Here is a 22,010-nt window from a genome sequence, read left to right on the forward strand (position 1 = left end):
TCTTATTCTGATGGTTCCTATGATGTCCCGTGAACCATGCACTCAGTAATGCCTCCGAAGCTGCCTTTAATGGTTCCTTTAATGCAGTGGGTCTCCACCAAACAGAAGCCCCCAGCTGAACCATTCTATAGGCCTGAAACGGAGCTTTCTCACCCCTTAGACTGAGGATATAATGGAACACTGTCTACTGAAATGCAGGCAATGATGAATAAATCAAGTAGCCACTCCCATCTCAGTCATTTATGTTTGAGATTTCTTATTATGTGAATAAGTCAAACGTTTTACAGACATCCTGTAGAAAAAAAAATATAGTACTCCACCTCCTCAGGTTAAACCAATCCTGACCAAGCAGTGCTTTAGACAGAGTATATATAAAAAAATAAATAAATTCGCAATTTCTCATTGTCATTTTCAATTATGTAGCAGAACAGGTTATATTAACAGAATATATGTAATATTCATATAATGAGATAAAAATAAAACAATCCTGTGTTATTTAATCACAATATATATTGCTGAACAAAAATATAATTTTTATAATTTTATGTTCATTATTTTCCAGGCCTACTATCTACATATTTTGATGTTATCCAACAGTAAGGCTCAGGAAGAATCTGTAGCAGTGCTACAGTTTTAAATTTGATTGGGTTTATTTAAGAATATTTTATCCTGTGCATCTGGTCAGCCAGTACACTGTTTTTACCTCCTTGCCTGTCTGGAGAAAGGCCTCTGAGGAGATTTTGATTAAAATGGGCTTATGTTTTTTATGACTTTCCCCAACTGGCAACTTTTGGAGGAGTGTGTGACTCACCAGTGAACCGTGGGCCAGGGAATGACTCAACGGCTGTTTTCTCCATACACTCCACACTGCCAACCCAGTCTCTGTTCCTCTACTGCAGGTTTCCTACGTGAAAGCCATCGACATCTGGATGGCCGTGTGCCTCCTGTTCGTCTTCTCTGCTCTGCTGGAATACGCCGCTGTCAACTTCATCGCCCGCCAGCACAAGGAGCTGTTGCGCTTCCAGAGAAGGAGACGGCACCTTAAGGTAAGAAATCCCACACATGCTACAAGTATTATCTCTCAGTTGCCATATTGCTTGAGTGTTATTAAATTTTAAACTGAACCAAAATTAAATTCAGGGCCAAAAACCTGAACCTGTCTGCTTTCAGGCATTGCTTAATGCATCACTGCACTACAGGTTTTAGGTAGCTTTCACACCTTGTTTCATCCAGGCTTTTGGACTTTAGGTCCAAACCAATCTTTTACAGATGGTCCGGACTCTAGTATAAAGTAAGGGCGTTTTCACACCTGAAAGTCTTTTTTACCAATTATCCCATTTATATTGAGATTTATAGTACTCAAACAAATAGTTGACCTTTCCACTGTTCCCTGATTGACCAGCTTGACCATTTTTTACATAAAAAAAATGAGTCACATGAGTCATATATGCAAGTGACTCACTTTTTATCATAACTATGATTAATAAAACAAAAAAATAGCACTTCTCAATCACACAGGGAAAAAAGTGCATCTAACAAGAACTAAAGCCTTATCTTTTACACAGTAGTAACAAAACACAGCAGCACACAGAAAGCTCTAATATGTTGCATTCATGTAGCATACATGCATGTTGACTTCTCTGGCACCAGATTTAAACCAGTAAAAATATTCAACTAGTCAGTACCCATTCTGCTAGCAGAACGGCCAGTAGGCTGCCTGAGGAAAGCCATTAAAGGAAAAAATAACCCAGAGGGATTATCACAACTCGACATGTGTAAGTACAGTTAGCTAAAAAATAGTTAAAAAAAAAAATAAATAACAGGCATCGGGTTGTTTATCTTAAAGGAAAAGTTTAAATGTACGTAATCACTTACTTCACATGCCGTCAATCAGACAAGATGTGTTTGAGAATCTGGATTAACATGGTCACCAATCGCATCTCTAAATACAACACCATTCCTGGTCATCATTTGCTTGCTGCTGGCAAAGCATGTGGTTTAAAACAGAGTATATCTTTGGTCTACAAAAAATATTAAATTATAAGATCTGATTCTCTCTGCACTCTCTCTGGTGGTTATTCAAATAAAAATGACGTAATAATGGATGGTTATGTGAATAATAAATGTAGTCCCCACTGATACGTTGGCATATGTTTACCAAGATGGGAAGTCCAGTGTTTATTAGCATTGTTAGCCTAGCATCTTCCAATCTAAACAACAGCAAACTTCAGATACTAAATGCAAACTTCATATAGCAGCCTGCATACAATATACTTAAATTTCAGTTAAAATGAAAATCAGGCTGACAACTTCTAGATATTGAATTATTTTTGGAAGTCATAGTCAATATGATGTCGTATTGAGGACATACAATCCATCATCTTCCATAACACAATATCATAACCTAGAAAACAAAGAAAAATGTTTATAACTATTGTTGGCCAGCTGGGCAAATGACGGGCAAAACTTTGTCTTGTCTTGGCCCATTGATAGCATAGGTGAAATAAGATAAATTATGTTAATTTATTATTTTTCTTCTCATACAATTACTTTAGGATTAGCATAAAAATGCCTTTTAGCATAAAAATGCTGAATTGTAACTCTTATCTCAAAAAACGCAAGTTAGTAAGTTAAGTTACACAAGTCTAGTCATGTTTATCTCCGAGACACAGACAGAACCTCATACACACTCAGACACACTTATACACACAGATACACACTTTTACGTGCCTGTGTTTTGTCTAAGCCAGAAACACGTGCTTTACTAAAGCAGACCAACATTCACATGTCTTTAGTCAAGCTGCATACAGATATACACATATACACATATACACAAACTACAGTCTCTGTACACACTTTGTTAAATATTCACTTTGTTAAATATTATAGGGCCTCGGTGGTCTAATGTTTGCATTAGGAAGTACAAAACACACAGAGAGTTAATATTTCATCAGGGAGAGTGCTGAGGATAATTAGATTCTGGGCGGAACAGCAGTGCCTGTGGAGTGTCTGTGCTCTATAGAGATTCTGCGAGGAGCACAAAATTTCATAACATTAGCTTTAAGCCATGCTTAGACATAGAGTGCCGGGATAAGGAGCTGAAGGAGCTGTTCAATTTGAAATGAAAATATCTCACAAGCATGTTAAACGGATGGTACTTCAGCTTCTGCTTATCTGAGAACAGGATCGTCCTTTGGTCTAGGACCTTTTGTATACAGAAATGTACAGAAGGGCTTGTAGATACAGGATAATGTTAAAAATCATACAGTAGACATCGATAACAGAATAAAAAAAAAAAAAAAAACTGCCCCAGCTGGCCACCAATCCCAATAGACGTTAATTTTAGGTTGAATGTTGGTCAGATGACTAAATTTTTTTGTCAGGATGGGGCCTATTATCACACCAGACCAAATACTATTATAGATACATGCAGTGCTTCGAAAACCTTTACACCAAGAAACTAAGCTAAGCTAAACTGAAGTTACAACGTGTGTTACCAAGTGACAGACCATATATAACTAAACTACATTTTTATCACCTTTAGAGCTGACTAAATAAAGCTTTGGATGAAACTTCTTAAGAAAAATAATAAAATAATATAATATAATATAAGAGAAAAAACATATTTAGTACTGGTCAGCTGTAACACAGGTAGTGACTGATAAAAGGGGAGCTCATAATGACAGGCAGCACTACATAGTGGATTTACTACCAACATTTTTTAGTAGCAGTTTACTTTGAGTATGTGTGTCGCTTAATTAGATCATTCACTCAACCATTTTTAGAGGTGTGATTTGTGTTCATACTTTGGAATGGGTGGATTTAAGGAGAAAATATTCCTTTTCAGTTCTAGTGTTGTTGTGTTCACCACCTCTGAACCAGTGAAGATTGTGTTTCTTGAATTTTGACTGTTATGTTTCTTTAACTGAAATGAGTCTGAACAGAAAAGAGGTGAGAAATTGAAACATAACTATTCCATAAGCTCTCACTTCAGTGTGCCTGGCTGTGGCGGGTGTTTCCAGAGGAGGTGGGTTTACAGTTATTCCCACAGTTATGGGGGGGAAAAAAGCTCAAAATAAATCCTGAATCCCATTGTTGTAATCCGCAGCCCAATAGGTGCAGAAAGATTAGTGTCCTCTTCCCCCAGCTCTCTCCAGGTAAATCCAGCCCAGAGAAAAGTACACAGTTCACGCTGATAGCACCCTCTGCCATTCAGCAGCCCACTGCAAACAGCACTGCCTGCAAATCCAACAGTCTGGCATGAATGCCCCAATTCGCCCTGTCCGCTCTGGAACACAACCTCATGAATAAGTTATTGGGATTCCAGATGATATCACTAGAAATGTGATGGGAAATTAAAACATTAGTCTGCATTTTGGCTGTTCAGGCATGTGGTACAACAGAATGGGACAAGTAAAGAGGCACCAGCACAGCATATTAACGATGTGTTCACAAAGTGATAAAGAAAAAGTTTTTATTAAAACAAAAAAGTTCAGAATTAAAGTTTTGGCCTATTTTCTTTTTCTATTTCTTTACATTTTAGTGTAAAAAGTAACTCCTAGCAACATTTTATGAAGACCTTTTAGTGACAACAAAGGGATAAGCATTATAGGCTATAAATATAAAAAGGGGAATTATGAATGTAATTAACTTGTAGCGACTCAAAGTAACGGAAATCAAAATTCACCTTTTTTATCTTGTTAGTTAATGTCCTTGTCAAATTAAGCAAAATCCAGAACAATGGCCTTCCATCTCTCCACCTCTAAATGCCTTCTGATGTCACGGTGTATCAGGGTCAGCAACATACCAGTCTGCTCTCATATATTTACATATAATTTCATTGTCATTGTAGTCTGCGTGCCTTTCTGTGACACTGTGTATCACTATCCAGTCTAATCTCGATGGATCCCACCTTATCCTGCCTACAATGATCTACTGCTGGAACATTATGTTTCTGTATTCTGTATAAGAAGTGTCATGATAATTAAACATGAAAATATGCACAAAAATTTAATAATGGATAAACAGTTCACTCATCGAGCTGATAGGATTTTTGATTGTGAGGCCAAAATTCCATGAGATATATGATATTTTATGTATTGTGTTAATAAAAAAAAACACTAAATATTTGGTTTAGGAAAAAAATGATATGCATCATAATTTTATGTTATAAACTGCAATGAAGCACGTCCTGCAAAACGCAGTGCAGCCAATTTGTAAACAATACACAAATTGATTTGTTTAAAAATTAACCAATCATTCCCCTTTATTCTATATCTAAAAACATTACAATACTAAATAATATGAATGCAAAATCAGCCCCTGGCCCCAGAATTTACTATAAATAACAAAGTTACTGCTTTAGGTAGGGCTGTGTATTGGCAAGAACTTGGCCATACAATATGAATCACAATACAGAGGTTACAATTTATTATTTCCCAATATATTGTAATACAGTAAGCAAAGTGAGTAAACGAAAGGTTTACTTTTTATGCAGTCAAGATCTAATGACAGAGTGCAACACTGCTATCTAGTGGGTGTGTTTTAAACACAACACAAAATAGACCACTGTATGCCGCCCATATTTACGTGTAAACTAATCAAGAATAAATTAATACTGTTTTTGAAAATTGTATTAGTATTCCATTGCAATCAAAAATCCCTATACTTCGACATATCAGTATTTTCTAATAACCTCTAGTTTTGGGTTGTGTTTTTTTTAAGAATCACAGGCTGTGGACTGTTCATACTTTTAATTTTATGTTTTTCAGCGCAGTATTGAAATTGTTACCTTTTAGTGACCACGATTACAATTAATTCCTTGTGCAGCTCTTGTACAGCACTGCTCTCCTCAGCTCAGCAGTGGAGGAGAAAATGGCCGTGTGTGTTCTGAGTATAGTATCGCAGTGCTCCAGTGGGACGCAGAGGGCTGATCAATGTTTAGCAGGCTGAGTGGTAGCAGCAGGGCTGCTGCAATATCACCACCCTGGCTAATGAAGCACCATGGCCATGGTGATCCACCGCTGGGCTCTGACCCTCTATCCTGCCTCGCAGGGGCCATCACTCAGCCGCCCAGCACTGTCACTGCCCCGCACTCCACAATAAAACAATTCCCCAGCATCTGCACACGGGCTTACTGACCCCCCTCTGCCTCTTACCGCCTCGGAGAAGCAGAAGCAGGATTCCCCCTACTGGACAGCATGGAGACCAGTGCCCGGTGGTGCAGAGGGCGTCTAGAAAGGAAAGAGAAAAGGGGGGTTATTCATTCTAGTGAAAGACTGGTTAGTGTGACATGTTCCTCCAGAGTGAGAGTAATTATAATTGACAATCTCTGCATTGCAGTGAATATTTACCTACAGAGGAGCAGTTTTTGCCCACTAGGTGAGATTATCTTGACTACACAGCACTAGGCTGAGCACAATTAGAACTAAATAAAAACACAATCCACCCTCTTTAACCTTATCAATGTTTACATGTACTGTTTCCCATTTGGTTTCATTTTTTTGTTTAATGAACAAAAAAAACATCACAAATTAATAACTTGTGCAAAACCTGCAAAAATGCAACTAAAATAAATTTTATTTCATCAGTAAACTACAAATGCAGTGAAATTACAGAAAGCTCCAGATCTCTTTTTCAAATGAGTCCTCACACAGACATGCCAAAAGAGACAAGAAACATGATCCCTGACAGCTGAAGAACACTGCACTGACCTGTAAGATATGCATGTGGGGTGTCTTGTATTAAATATAAATGTGGGTTCTGTAAGAGTCACTTGTCTGTTTGCACAGACAATTCTTATTTACATAGAAAATCCACCAGTCCCCATCATTACCATCCAAATACCATAGTGCCAAACTGCCTGCATTGCTCAATGTTCATATCTCTTGTGCTACCTTCCCTTGTAATTTGACACTACTTTTACATGACCTGCAAAAACGAAATATATTTTTTGGGATAATATTCTCATTTTCATTTTATACTTTTCTCTGATTATGATAATAGCACTATTTTGTATAATCTGTACAAATACGCTCGTCTCACATAGTCAAAACACAATGGAGCTTGTTAGAAAGCAATTGATCAACAAAGATGAGTGTGTTAAATGTTTAAAATGATATGTATCCTCTACCCTTCATCCACAATTACATCGCTTTGGCCGCCCACCCTATAGCGTGTCTGGAGTTGGTATGAACGAGCCTTTATACCAATTAGCATTGTGCAAACTGCACACATCGTCACACTTGCCTGAACCTGCATTAGTTTGTGAGGTAACCTCAAAATAGAAGACTGAGCTCTCTCCTGCTTTAGCAGAAAATCTGTACCATTTGTCCCACTTTTGCCTGCCACCACAATGGCAGGGTTTTTCAGTGCTCCTTTCTGCAGTCCAGGACATCAGATAGTCTTCTTATTTTTTAGCTGACAATGTGGAAATTATGGGTATATTGTGTGTTTAATTATATTGTTAAGCTGCTCTTGAATAGGTTAGAAAAAAAGGCTAAGCCTGCAAGAATCCAATTTACATGTTGTTTCACATGATTGTTTGTTTTGTAGCTATTAAATATGTGCTCGCTGTCCATGTATAGTATTTATTAATGCTAATTACTGCAGATATGATTTTATTTACGCTGTGAATTAATTTCTCTTTATTGTGTTGTCCAGTTTGCGCTTGCACTGGGCCAGTTAGCAATATCTTTCCTGCACCACACTTAAAATCTGCCCAGCGCTGCAAGATATTATAGTGGGACTTCCATAGGGCCTGTGGGAACACAGACCTCTAACCCAAGCAGATTAACTTGTGTGCTTTCTGAGACTGAAGGACACTTGGAAATAGATTAGCTTTTCTACATCACAAAGCTAGAGAATTAGTAGGGATGCACAATTTCTTTTTTTATTTTGCTGAAATCTAACAAAATGGAATATTTGACTGATACATTTACCTCAGCAGTACTATTCTAATAATAATTTACTTAAGCAGTGCAGCTTTACTTAGACATGTACTTCAGTATTTCTACTCAAAGCACATATGAGTGTAGAACGTTGGCTGAATATTTTTGGTTGCCAAATATTTGGTGCGTCCCTAAAAAATCAGCAGTAGCAACCCTCCAGGAGCCTGAATTTTGTCCATTTTATAGATGACAATGAGTCAAACCATGTGGACAGTTTAAAGATAACTAATTCTCCATTTAATGTTAATAAATAATATTTTTTCTGTCCTAACCCTGCATAATGCTCCCCAGGAGGTTTTAAGTTGTACAGCTTTGATGTATCTGCCTCAGTTTATGATGTTTTTTTTCCTCTATTGTATAGTGTTAGGTGGCAACTTGCAAATCTTTCCATTCCTATTGGTCGCCTGTCGTTGACAGGGGAATAGAAAGCCTGACTGGCTCTGTGCTGCCTTTCCTAAGCATACTAAACCTGACTCATTATCAACCTTTTAATGTGCTTTTTTAAATGTTCAGCTAGGATGGGAGACCCGCTGATATTGAGAGTAGATATACCTTTTAAGGACTATATTAGCATGCGTTCTGCCCTGTCTGCTTTAGCTACTAGGTTTTGTGTATTAATACACACTGGAACCGACCTCTTGCCTGCAGATGCCGTAGTGCTGTCTAAAAAACAGCAGGAGCGGATTAGGGAGTAGCTTATTGATAAAGATTAATCAGCTCGTTAAGGCTGATTGCTGCTCAGGTGGATCTCTCGCAAGAGACCGTCTCCCCTCTCGCAACAGACATGCACCTTTCCAACCGTGAACATGGCAGATAAGGGCAAGGATTATCTATGTAAATAAGCAGAAAGTGAGAGAGATAACTAAGCCACTGTTAGGGATTGTGCTGTGAACGGCAGTGCTGTTTCAGTTAGAGCACTTTGGCATGTGCTGTGTTGATAGGTGGGTTTGTGCTCATGTTTGAAGTAGCTTTACTTACTGCCAGTGAGAGCAAGAATTGTGTAGTTTTAGTGGAGGGAAGAAGAATGGGGAATGAAGAGTAGGATTGAGTGGGATGGTTTTGTTGAGCATGGACTTGGGCCTGATCCCATTTTTCATTTGGACCCCTACCGTTTGTTTTTCAGCATCACCCTTCCCCTAACAAAGAGTTACATGGGATAGTGGTTGAAATATCTTACTCTTAAGAAATAGGCCAACCATTCCAGAACCCAATACGTCAATAAAATTAATCAGAAAGAACACTACTTCATTAACAACTACTGGCGGTGTGCTGTAGTCAGTCCTGCTTGCCTGTTGTGTCAGCAGAGGAACAGTAAAATTTAGCAACCTCACAGCTTGACTCATTTTAGGGCATTATATTTCTTCAAAAAGGTGCATCATAATAGCTAATCTTGATCTCAAAGACAAGTGATAGCAAGCAAGCAGGAGAGGTAGGAAACTTAACTGATAGCAAAAGTCATAGATAATGCTAAACACTTTAGTTCATTTAATGTGGGCAAATAAAAAATGCACTTAAACATGCCATTTAACATGTCTCCCTGCTGGCTCTCTCCCACACTTCCTGCCTTACATATATATATATATATATATATAGCAGCACTAATCCTAAGCTTAGAAGAAACACTGCACACATACATATTCCCTCATTACTTGCTTTGCTTGGTTGTGAACTTTTTTTGATCATACTTGGAGTCACCTAATACCTGATGGAGATCTCAAAGGCAAGCAATGTTATGTAAATGTAAGGCATTGTAATGGAATACAGGCCGAGGGTATTGAGATAAACGAAAAACACGTAATGCATCATTCCTGGCCTCAGTGCCGATAATGTTAAAAGGTGACATTCAAGAAACAAGCTGTTTCAATAGGGGAGCATCTGCACCCAGTATTGTATGCAAAAAGATTTGGTATGTGAGAGATAAAAGCTGAGACGAGCCGTCACACTGTAAGCCGTTTAATATGTGACATTAATCACATGGGCTGAGCGGAGGCTGTGGATGCATCAGTCGCGAGCAAAAAGCCTTGATGGATGAAAGAGCCGAGAGGTATGTCGCCATGCCGATGAAACGCTGGAGTGAGCTGCATTCTGATGGCCAGCTGGGGGACTTTTTCTTTTTTTTTTTCTAGAAAAGTCTTGAGGACGCATTTCTCTGTTTCGCCCTGTCGTTTCTTTCCTTTCGTCAGCCAGCGAGGCACGGGAGAGCGCCTGGCACGCTGTGGCGTGCAGTAATGGCAGCGCTTTAATTAGAGAGGGAGGTAATGAATCAGGCCGGGGCGGGGGAAAGGGGGTGGCGGGGGAACGGGGGATGGCGGGGGGGATGACGCAGAGCCGCAGCCTCGCAGCACTTGCTCCTCTTTGCAGCGCCACGTCACGTCCCCACGCCACCACATTAATCATATGGCAGCAAGAATAAAGTGGAGCATCCGTAATACTTACAAATGGCAAGTGGGTACGCTACTGAAGGACGCGCCAAGGTCACAACACCCCACGTTACAAAGGGTGCTGTGTACTAAACTGAAGGGCGATAAAGTGGGGGAGGCACTTCTTTCATTTACACTGATAGAAATGCGCACAAAACACGTCCGAGTGCGCTCTTCCAGTTACCCCCGCACACATGAACAGTTATAAATGGGGTGGCAAAAAGACAAGGACAGAAGGAGGATGAAGTGTCTAAAAATGGAGCCCTGCTAAAATAAAATGGCTGCACCCTCACTGTACAGGAGCCTCCTCTCCCCCCGCTGCATCTACATTTCACATAATGTGCCTTAATAAAACGGCAATATATGACCGCAGTGCATCTGTAATTAACAGTCACTTTAGTGGAGCTAGAGCTACTCATGCAGACTGCACTGAGGACACTGCACTGTGATGGAGATGCCAACAAGCTCAGAACAGAAGACTAAAAGTAACCCAGTAACAGCAAAAAAATCTTGTAAAATGGTGCCATGGAAGTCAGCGAGCACACTGTGTAAAGGTTCTGGGTTTGAATAGTGTCTTTCTGTTAAAATTGACATCTCCTACATTAAGGGGATGAACACCAACGACCAGTTTCCAGAAATGTCCATGGTAGATTACAATTAAATGTAGCTATAGCCTGATTCTGTACGTTTAATGAATTGAACAGAGGAAAAATCAGTTAAATAAGTGAATTAAATTTGAATGAGTAAAGGTGCACTTTTTTATGTAGTGCAGTTGCATACATTTTGTAGCAGCTTGGCAAAATTAGTGCAACCACTGCTTGATTCCACAGTGCACTCGCCAGCTGGTTGACTATACTACAATAAATTAAGGCAATGTTGATACCATAGAATACCATAGTGGATCCCATGTTTACTTAAAATTTACACTGAGAAAGACATCTTTCCGGTCAAAAACAGCTAGTAAGGTAGTAAACTGTGTAAACTAATACCTAGCCTGACAAATGATGCTGAACAATGAACCTTGTGTTAACTGACCTTCCCTGATGATGTTATACGTAGAAGGTGGCAAAAAACATGTTTGTGTAAATTATGTTTAAATAATGGTTTTGTGACTTGTTGTTGGTGTGAAAAAATATAAGCTGCTATTATACAAGCCTGTTTATAACCCTGTTATTTAGCCTGTAGAATAAATCATGCTGAATTACCTGTAATAGTGGGGTTGTTGGGGAAATATGATGAACTCATATTTTATTAGTTGGATTATTAGTTGGATTACATCTCTGCAACAGCTCAGCCATTGTTGCCATTGTTTTTTAATTAATTATCTTATAGAGAGCCTGTTCTTTTTGTCAGCCTACTTATAGCTTTAAGCCTTTATAAACTCACTTCTAAATTCTCCAAAAGCAGTCACTGTGTTTAACCTGTAATGGGTGTAAATAAATTGGAATCAGCTTGTTTTATAGCTCCATTTCTGTTATGTAGAGTTTTTTGCCAGTGAAGAGACAGTAGTGTTATGTGCTCAACTGTGCTTTGTAGGGCTGGGAAGTTAATCGAATTAATTCAGTTAATTGCATTATTGTTTTAATGCAATATTCAAAATGGGATAATCGAGATTGTACATTTGCAACATGTTTAAGCTGCTGTAAGGTTGAAGGGGGCTGCTTACTATTTGTAAAAAAAAAAAAAAAAAAAAAAAAAACTAATTAAATGTAAAGGAAACAATGGCTTGCTCTTCACATAAATGGTAAGAACTACAAATGTAAATTGCAATTGAGAAGCACTTTTATTTGAAGAGATTTTATTATTTATTTATTTATTTTTTACAAATATTTCACAAAATAGTTTTCTCCATTGCACTTATTTTAATTAGAATAAGAGTTAATGATATGCTACATAAGCATATGCATAATTAGATGCAATTTGTTTATTTATATATATATATATATATATATATATATATATATTTATATATATATATATATATTTATATATATATATATATATATATATATATATATATATATATATATATATATATATATATATATACACTACCGTTCAAAAGTTTGGGGTCACTCAAACAATTTTGTGTTTTCCATGAAAAGTCACACTTATTCACCACCATACGTTGTGAAATGAATAGAAAATAGAGTCAAGACATTGACAAGGTTAGAAATAATGATTTGTATTTGAAATAACATTGTTTTTACATCAAACTTTGCTTTCATCAAAGAATCCTCCATTTGCAGCAATTACAGCATTGCACACATTTGGCATTCTAGCTGTTAATTTGTTGAGGTAAGCTGGAGAAATTGCACCCCACGCTTCTAGAAGCAGCTCCCACAAGTTGGATTGGTTGGATGGGCACTTCTGGCGTACCATACGGTCAAGCTGCTCCCACAACAGCTCAATGGGGTTCAGATCTGGTGACTGCGCTGGCCACTCCATTACCAATAGAAAAGCAGCTGCCTGCTTCTGCTGTGAATAGTTCTTGCACAATTTGGAGGTGTGTTTAGGGTCATTGTCCTGTTGTAGGACGAAATTGGCTCCGATCAGGCGCTGTCCACTGGGTATGGCATGGCGTTGCAAAATGGAGTGATAGCCTTCCTTATTCAGAATCCCTTTTACCCTGTACAAATCTCCCACCTTACCAGCACCAAAGCAACCCCAGACCATCACATTACCTCCACCATGCTTAACAGATGGCGTCAGGCATTCTTCCAGCATCTTTAAGTTGGCTTGTCAAAGCCAACTTACTGTTCTTCTTATTCTTCTTATTATTATTATTATTATTATTATTCTACGCTAAAATTTCTCAACGCTACTCCTCCTACAGTTTTCGAGCTAGAACCACCAAACTTCACAGGATGGTAGAACCCATAGCCGTGGAGTGTGCTTGTGCTTTTCTAAGCGATCGGAGAACCAGGGTTCTAGCACGGTTCCGTCAAAGTCACTTTTTTCCCCATAGACTTCCATTCACACTTTTTTCAAACTGCTCTAAAAGTCACAATTTTCAAGCTAGAACCACGAAATTCACAAGACATACAGAACTTGCAGAGACGTTTCAGACGATATGCTGATCTCACCGATACGATTTACGGTTTTCGTAAAATTATCGTACGAACTTTCCCCATAGGAATGAATGGGCGGAATGTTGGCCATCTCACACACACCAGCCGATCCTGCGCACGGCCCCCCTCTCTGCCCTGCTCCTCAGTACTGTATCTGTATGGAGAAGAGACTGCTGAACACAACCCACACCAGAACCAATACCACACTACACACATACACCACACACCACACATACCCCACACCCCACACAAACCCCACACCACACACACTTCAAACCACACATACCCCACACCACACACACTTCAAACCACACATACCCCACACCACACACACTTCAAACCACACATACCCCACACCACACACACACCCCACACCACACACACACACTAACTACACACACACTTCAAACCACACATACCCCACACCACACACACACACTTCAAACCACACATACCCCACACCACACACGCTTCAAACCACACATAACCCACACCACACACACACCCCACACCACACACACACACTAACTACACACACACTTCAAACCACACATACCCCACACCACACACACACACTTCAAACCACACATACCCCACACCACACACGCTTCAAACCACACATAACCCACACCACACACACACCCCACACCACACACACACCCCACACCACACACACACTAACTACACACACACTTCAAACCACACATACCCCACACCACACACACACACTTCAAACCACACATACCCCACACCACACACGCTTCAAACCACACATAACCCACACCACACACACACTCCACACCACACAAACCCCACACCACACACACTTTAAACCACACACACTCCACAGCTCACATAGCCCACACCACACACACTCCACCCCACACACACTTCATACCCCACACCACACACACTTTAAACCACACACAAACTCCACAGCTCACATACCCCACACCACACACACTCCACCCCACACATACCACACACACTTCACACCCCACACCACACACACTCCACAGCACACATACCCCACACGTCACACACTTCAAACCACACATACCCCACACCACACACACTCCACACCACACAAACCCCACACCACACACACTTCAAACCACACAAACCCCACACCACACACACTTCAAACCACACATACCCCACACCACACACACTTCAAACCACACATACCCCACACCACACACACTCCACACCACACAAACCCCACACCACACACACTTCAAACCACACAAACCCCACACCACACACACTTCAAACCACACATACCCCACACCACACACACTTCAAACCACACATACCCCACACCACACACACTTCAAACCACACATACCCCACACCACACACTTCAAACCACACATACCCCACACCACACACACTCCACACCACACAAACCCCACACCACACACACCCCACACCACACACACTTCAAACCACACATACCCCACACCACACACACTTCAAACCACACATACCCCACACCACACACACTCCACACCACACAAACCCCACACCACACACACTTTAAACCACACACACTCCACAGCTCACATAGCCCACACCACACACACTCCACCACACACACACTTCATACCCCACACCACACACACTTTAAACCACACACATACCACACACACTTCACACCCCACACCACACACACTCCACAGCTCACATACCCCACACCACACACACTCCACCACACACATACCACACACACTTCACACCCCACAACACACACACTCCACAGCACACATACCCCACACCACACACACTTCAAACCACACATACCCCACACCACACACACTCCACACCACACAAACCCCACACCACACACACTTCACACCACACAAACCCCACACCACACACACTTCAAACCACACATACCCCACACCACACACACTTCAAACCACACATACCCCACACCACACACACTTCAAACCACACATACCCCACACCACACACACTCCACACCACACAAACCCCACACCACACACACTTCAAACCACACAAACCCCACACCACACACACTTCAAACCACACATACCACACACACTTCAAACCACACATACCCCACACCACACAAACCCCACACCACACACACTTTAAACCACACACACTCCACAGCTCACATAGCCCACACCACACACACTCCACCCCACACACACTTCATACCCAACACCACACACACTTTCAACCACACACACACTCCACAGCTCACATACCCCACACCACACACACTCCACCACACACATACCACAGACACTTCACACCCCACACCACACACACTCCACATCACACATACCCCACACCACACACACTTCAAACCACACATACCCCACACCACACACGCTCCACACCACACAAACCCCACACCACACACACTTCAAACCACACATACCCCACACCACACACACTTCAAACCACACATACCCCACACCACACACACTTCAAACCACACATACCCCACACCACACACACTCCACACCACACAAACCCCACACCACACACACTCCACAACACACACACTCCACACCTAATACACACAACTCAGCCCACACTCCACCACACATACACCACACTCCACCCCACATTCCAAACACACCACACCAAACACACTCCACAACCCACTCCACACCCCACACACTCCACACCACTCTACACAACTTAGTAACTATTTGACAAGCCAACTTAAAGTTCGTTCACGAACTTTGCCTTTTCTAGTTTCATTTGTTTTGCGTCTCACAAACGTTCTTCTTTGTGATCCAAACACCTCAAACTTGGATTCATCTGTCCACAACACTTTTTTCCAGTCTTCCTCTGTCCAATGTCTGTGTTCTTTTGCCCATCTTAATCTTTTTCTTTTATTAGCCAGTCTCAGATATGGCTTTTTCTTTGCCACTCTGCCCTGAAGCCCAAAATCCCGCAGCTGCCTCTTCACTGTAGTTGTTTTTTACACTGGTGTTTTGCAGGTACTATTTAATGAAGATGCCAGTTGGGGACCTGTGAGGCGTCTGTTTCTCAAACTAGAGACTCTAATGTACTTATCTTCTTGCTTAGTTGTGCAACGTGGCCTCCCACTTCTTTTTCTACTCTGGTTAGAGCCTGTTTGTGCTGTCCTCTGAAGGGAGTAGTACACACCGTTGTAGGAAATCTTCAATTTCTTAGCAATTTCTCGCATGGAATAGCCTTCATTTCTAAGAACAAGAATAGACTGTCGAGTTTCAGATGAAAGTTCTCTTTTTCTGGCCATTTTGAGCATTTAATTGACCCCACAAATGTGATGCTCCAGAAACTCAATCTGCTCAAAGGAAGGTCAGTTTTGTAGCTTCTGTAATGAGCTAGACTGTTTTCAGGTGTGTGAACATGATTGCACAAGGGTTTTCTAATCATCAATTAGCCTTCTGAGCCAATGAGCAAACACATTGTACCATTAGAACACTGGAGTGATAGTTGCTGGAAATGGGCCTCTATACACCTATGTAGATATTGCACCAAAACCAGACATTTGCAGCTAGAATAGTCATTTACCACATTAGCAATGTACAGAATGTATTTGTTTAAAGTTAGGACTAGTTTAAAGTTATCTTCATTGAAAAGTACAGTGCTTTTCCTTCAAAAATAAGGACGTTTCAATGTGACCCCAAACTTTTGAACGGTAGTGTGTGTGTGTGTGTGTATATATATATATATATATATATATATATATATATATATCAACAAACCTTAGATTAATTTGCCTCAGTATTCTGAAAGCAGGCTTTCTACAAAGATAAGTGCCCTGCTTTGGGTTTCAGCTTGCGTGTGTATGATTATGCTGAAATATCGATGCACACTCCATTGTAATTAATCTTGGGGCTGCTTTGATTCTGCATTCATTAACAAAGTGTTGAAACTGCTCAGTCTTAAATGTGGGTGAAAGCAGTGAGGTCATTCCATTAACTCACCTGAAAAACTGTAACCTCTGACTGCACCCTGCGCTCTTGCCGAGCTGCTATGTCAATAATTAATTCCCATAATCTGAATAAAGTCTCATGACATGATAGATCTGGCCCATAGATCAGCCCAACAGGATTGAACAGGTCAATAAAAGGACATAAAGTGCTGCTCTTTCTATTGTGTTTAAGGCTAACCGGCACACAGAAACTGAAAATTGGTCCCTGAACATTCAGAGTAGAGGGTGTTGTGAAGAGGCAGGTTTCTGATTAATTATGCTGCAGATGTATAGAGGCTGCATCTACATTCACTGTCAAATAAATTGGTTACACCAACAGAATTGAAACTGTCTGGGATTGATTATCAAAAGGACACCATTAGGAACCTATACAACTCCACACCCAGAAGTCTGGCATGTTGCATTACACATATGCAACACATGCATTCCACACTATTTCTGTATGTGTAGCTCAATAAATATATCCAAGAGTTATCTATCAGTGGCCAAATAGCCACACTTTACCAGTAATAGGTTTATTAATACTAGAGATGTACTGATACTAGTTTTTAGGGTCGTGACGAGACACTAATATCACGAGACGAGACACGATAATGGGTTCACGAGAACGAGACGAGATTTTAAAATAAAATTTTAAAGAAAACATCAAAAATTAAAAATTAAAAAAAGCTTGAAAACTAGAATTTTATTTTACCAAATCATATAACGCAAACTTAACAGACATCACACATTGATTCTATAGGAAATAGAAATAGGAATTAAAAAATAAAAATAAAACTTTTCTAGGTCTTATATAGTGCAAACAACAACCAGTCATATTAAGCCTATGGTTTCTGTTATTTTCTCCTCAATTTCTTGTAATTTAACTATGCTAACCATAACCCGTCATATTAAGACTTAGCTTGAAGTGCAAACAGAGACAGAACATTTTTTTTTAAATACAGTGCAGAGCTAAGGGATTAATAAACTGCCTATGAAACAGTCACGTGTACGATTTACGTACAGTATTTACTAGGACTGTGAATCTTTGAGACAGTAAGAGCACTGTCGCGCTGAGCTTTTTATCTGTACCACAGAGCTCACCTACGAGACAGGTTTAAGCTTGATGAGAAATATAGTCATGTTTTAATCTCACGAGATCTCGTGCCCTGAGATCTTGTCACACCCCTACTAGTTTTTCATTAATATTTCAATAAATTACGACATTTTTCACACTACTGGAGACTAAGCTTGATGCACCTCACAGACCTAGCTGAAACTCGCCTACCCACACACTTACTCATGTATAACAGGCTGATTATCCTCCACAAGGGGGCACTAACATACAGTAGTACTAGTACTTAAATAGCATTCACTGCTTTGCAAATGTGACACTTTTTTGTTAATATACTAAAATGTGTAGAAATATTTATTCGCATTTCTGTCTGTGTTGCAGGAGGATGAAGCAGGAGAAGGCCGTTTCAGCTTCGCTGCGTACGGCATGGGCCCAGCGTGTCTGCAGGCCAAGGACGGTATGGCCATCAAGGGCAACAACAACAACGCCCCCACCTCCAGCATCCCACCCGAGAAGACCGTGGAGGAGATGCGCAAGCTGTTCATCAGCCGCGCCAAGCGCATCGACACAGTGTCCCGTGTGGCCTTCCCCCTCGTCTTCCTCATTTTTAACATTTTCTACTGGATCATTTACAAGATCATTCGCAGCGAGGATGTTCACAAGCAGTAAAAAACATCTTGCTAAAAGGGCGAGCCCTGACCGAAAAAGCCGCCGCTGTCGCCAACCACCACCACATCCCCCACATCCCCCCCAGTGCCAACTTCCTCTTCCCAGCACCCACTTGCTTTTAAGTGGCAAGTCCTTGGCAGAGGTATTTACTGATGTTATTTTTTATTTATTTATTTATTTTTCTTTTCGCCCCCTTGTTCTATTCTCCTGAATAATCCGGACCTGTGCAATAGCAATGCAGTAAAATGCATGATATATGAATGTGGCAATATACTTACAAAAAAAAAATAAAAAATAAATCTAAATGACTCTTAAATAAATACTTGACTTTTACAGACACATCTGAACTTCTGAAAAGACGGATGAAATCCAAGGGGGGATTGCTCTTGTCCGACCTTTTTTCTTTTCTTGTTGGCAACTTGAAGACATACTACATTAATAGAATATAAAGGAGAGACGTGCAGCACTGTAATATATCATATACTTAAAACAAAACTCACGTTTCTTCAAGAGAGATAACTGGAAATGGAAAGATTACAGATGACTACACAGTTCGGTGCTTCCATAAATACGTAATGCAAAAGCCATTGATGAATAGAAGGCGATGTCTTGATGAATTTTTGTCATGATTACATTATAAAATTACAGACGGAAGCTGAATGAGTGCCAGTTAAAAATATATTGTTTATAACAAGCTGTGGTCAATGTGTTCCTCTATCTGCTGTCTGTCCCTCAGACACGTGTTGTTTTTTATTGTTTGTTTTTTTCCACTTATGTAATTTACTCATGTGCCAAATGAACAGCATATTGCTGTAAACAGCATATTGTCCTCACCTTCTGGGGTCGACTGGGGGAAAAAAAAAACAATTTGCCTGCTTTCTTTCTTTTTCTTTTTGTCCAAACATATGTTTCTTTTTCTTGGAATTGCTCTGTACTGAATCGGATAAAAGACGTACACTCAGATGAGTGGGGGGAGGAGGAAAAATATCTATGGTTTTGTTCACAGCTTCATTTTTTGTGTTTACTTTTCCAAACCTATTTAACAACCTGAAAAAGTTGTGAAAAGACTCATATTGGGGTGGGAGGGGGTGGTTTAGGGTTTATGTCGAGTGGAATGGGATTAGGGTAAGGAAGGTGTTAATTGCCCACCCCATCTATAAAGTTTATTGGTTTATGAATCAACCTCAGAAAAAAAAGTGTTATTTTTATAAGCAGCCAGTGCCATCATTCACCTGGAACTACATTTAACAGTGAAATATATTTAACAACCAAATGTGTATTATTACTGTCTTTAAAAGCTATAAAAACAAGCTATGTATTGTGAAGCAGAGTTAATAATTTGCGATGTATTGAAACACTGTTTAGTTGATGACACGCTTTGATGGAATACATCCTCATCTGGCTTCTCTATGCAAGAACAATATATGCAATTAATTTTATTTCTTACCATTAAAGAGGTGAACATGGTTATTAAATATGTTTAACAAGTGGCCGATAGCACTCACATTGCCATAAATATCTATAGTATTTATTTATTTATTTATTTATTTATTTAGCTCAAATGAGCTTTCCAGTCTTTTAAAACCCAACTATGCATGGCAAAGCAGGCTTTTTCATGTCATTTTTCATTAGTCTTTAGCAATTGTTCACATTTTCTAACATTTCGCTTGTAATTCCTGAGATACGCACAAGCATACGAGTGTGTTTTTCATGGAGGAGGAGGCGGTGTGAATGATGATGATATATTACCATTATGGAGATTTGTGCAGCGATCCATTGCTTCTTCTTTCCAAATCCTGTTCTGTTTATCCACTTGATTTGTTTTCAGAGCCAAAGAGTAATCATATTAAAACATTGCCATTGCCTTTCAGGTTTGGAAGTGAGTACCTGATGAAGCGTTAAGCATTTGTTTGAGATAAATATGCAGTCTTTTCGTATCTTTACAGTTTTAAGTTGTGTCTTTGTTGTTCATGTAAAATTTGTTAAAATCAGTAGACTCTGATTCTCAAATTGTAACATTTTCTTTATACTAAGTAAATACTCATATTTTAGTGCCGCTGTCTAGATAAATATGATGGAATTAAGAAGATCAATGTGAAAAACTACAGTAGAGATAAACCTTTGCTGATATTTTGGCAAGTTCCTTTAATGTGAGACTCAAGTTCGCTCATATTTTATGCTTTCGGTTTGTGAGTCGTAGAGCTGTAAACTATAAAATGTGGTCGGCGTGTCTGTGAAATAGGCTTGTGCTAAATTTGAAGGGCTATTTTAAATTATTGGGACAGCTACTGCCCAGATTCGTTTATTTATCAAGCATTTAAATATATATCAGTTCATCCATCTGAAATGAATGTGTACTGCATTACAGTGGGGTAATCAATCTGCAGTCCTTTTGGGCCAGAGAAATGCACAGTTTAGTCCTTTACCCATTTCAGACCGGGCAGTTGAGCTTTATGATGGGCTGGAAAATTAGAATCAGAATTAGTGTTTTGGAAGTAGGGTTGCAGTGGTAACTGGATTTATAGTATATTAAAATAATTTTCCGCATTCAGGCTCCCGCCTACATGTACGCACAGTAAACTCGGACATTATAAGCAGATATTCTAAACTGTGACTGAAATGGATTCCCTGCAGCCTTATTAGTTTTGTGCTATATAGGGAGGGACCATTCATGATGTCCAGTGGCTTGTAACTATCGCTTTTTATATAAACAAATATCAACATTTATTCACATTTTGTTAATGTTGCTTAGTAACAAAGAGACTTACAGTGTATTTCTGTTTACATCCAGCTCATATAGTGAACTAGTGAAGTCCTATAGCTGTTCTCTAGATATTTAATGATAAGTATAAAAAGTTTGGGAGAAGGACCACGCCCGAA

At 39.8% G+C, this 22,010-nt stretch overlaps 1 protein-coding gene and 1 long non-coding RNA gene across 3 annotated transcripts in view; one reads left to right on the forward strand and one right to left on the reverse strand.

Annotated features, from left to right (window-relative positions):
* Positions 1 to 19,429, forward strand: part of glra1 (glycine receptor, alpha 1) — an 80,964-nt gene extending 61,535 nt beyond the window's left edge. For both annotated transcript variants that reach the window (XM_007246433.4, XM_007246434.4), the window contains 2 exons: positions 900 to 1,046; positions 18,843 to 19,429. In XM_007246433.4, coding sequence (XP_007246495.1) covers positions 900 to 1,046; positions 18,843 to 19,130 — 435 coding nt within the window. In that variant the 3' untranslated portion in view covers positions 19,131 to 19,429. The remainder of the gene's footprint in view (positions 1 to 899; positions 1,047 to 18,842) is intronic.
* The window catches only part of LOC111195792 (uncharacterized), a 29,907-nt gene continuing 8,834 nt past the window's right edge, over positions 938 to 22,010 (reverse strand). The window contains exons 2-3 of the long non-coding RNA XR_002651815.2: positions 6,159 to 6,233; positions 938 to 1,040 (exon numbers count right to left, since the gene is read on the reverse strand). This is a non-coding gene — a long non-coding RNA (uncharacterized LOC111195792). The remainder of the gene's footprint in view (positions 1,041 to 6,158; positions 6,234 to 22,010) is intronic.

The sequence above is a fragment of the Astyanax mexicanus genome, chromosome 10, assembly GCF_023375975.1.
Source record: "Astyanax mexicanus isolate ESR-SI-001 chromosome 10, AstMex3_surface, whole genome shotgun sequence".
NCBI lineage: Eukaryota > Metazoa > Chordata > Actinopteri > Characiformes > Acestrorhamphidae > Astyanax > Astyanax mexicanus.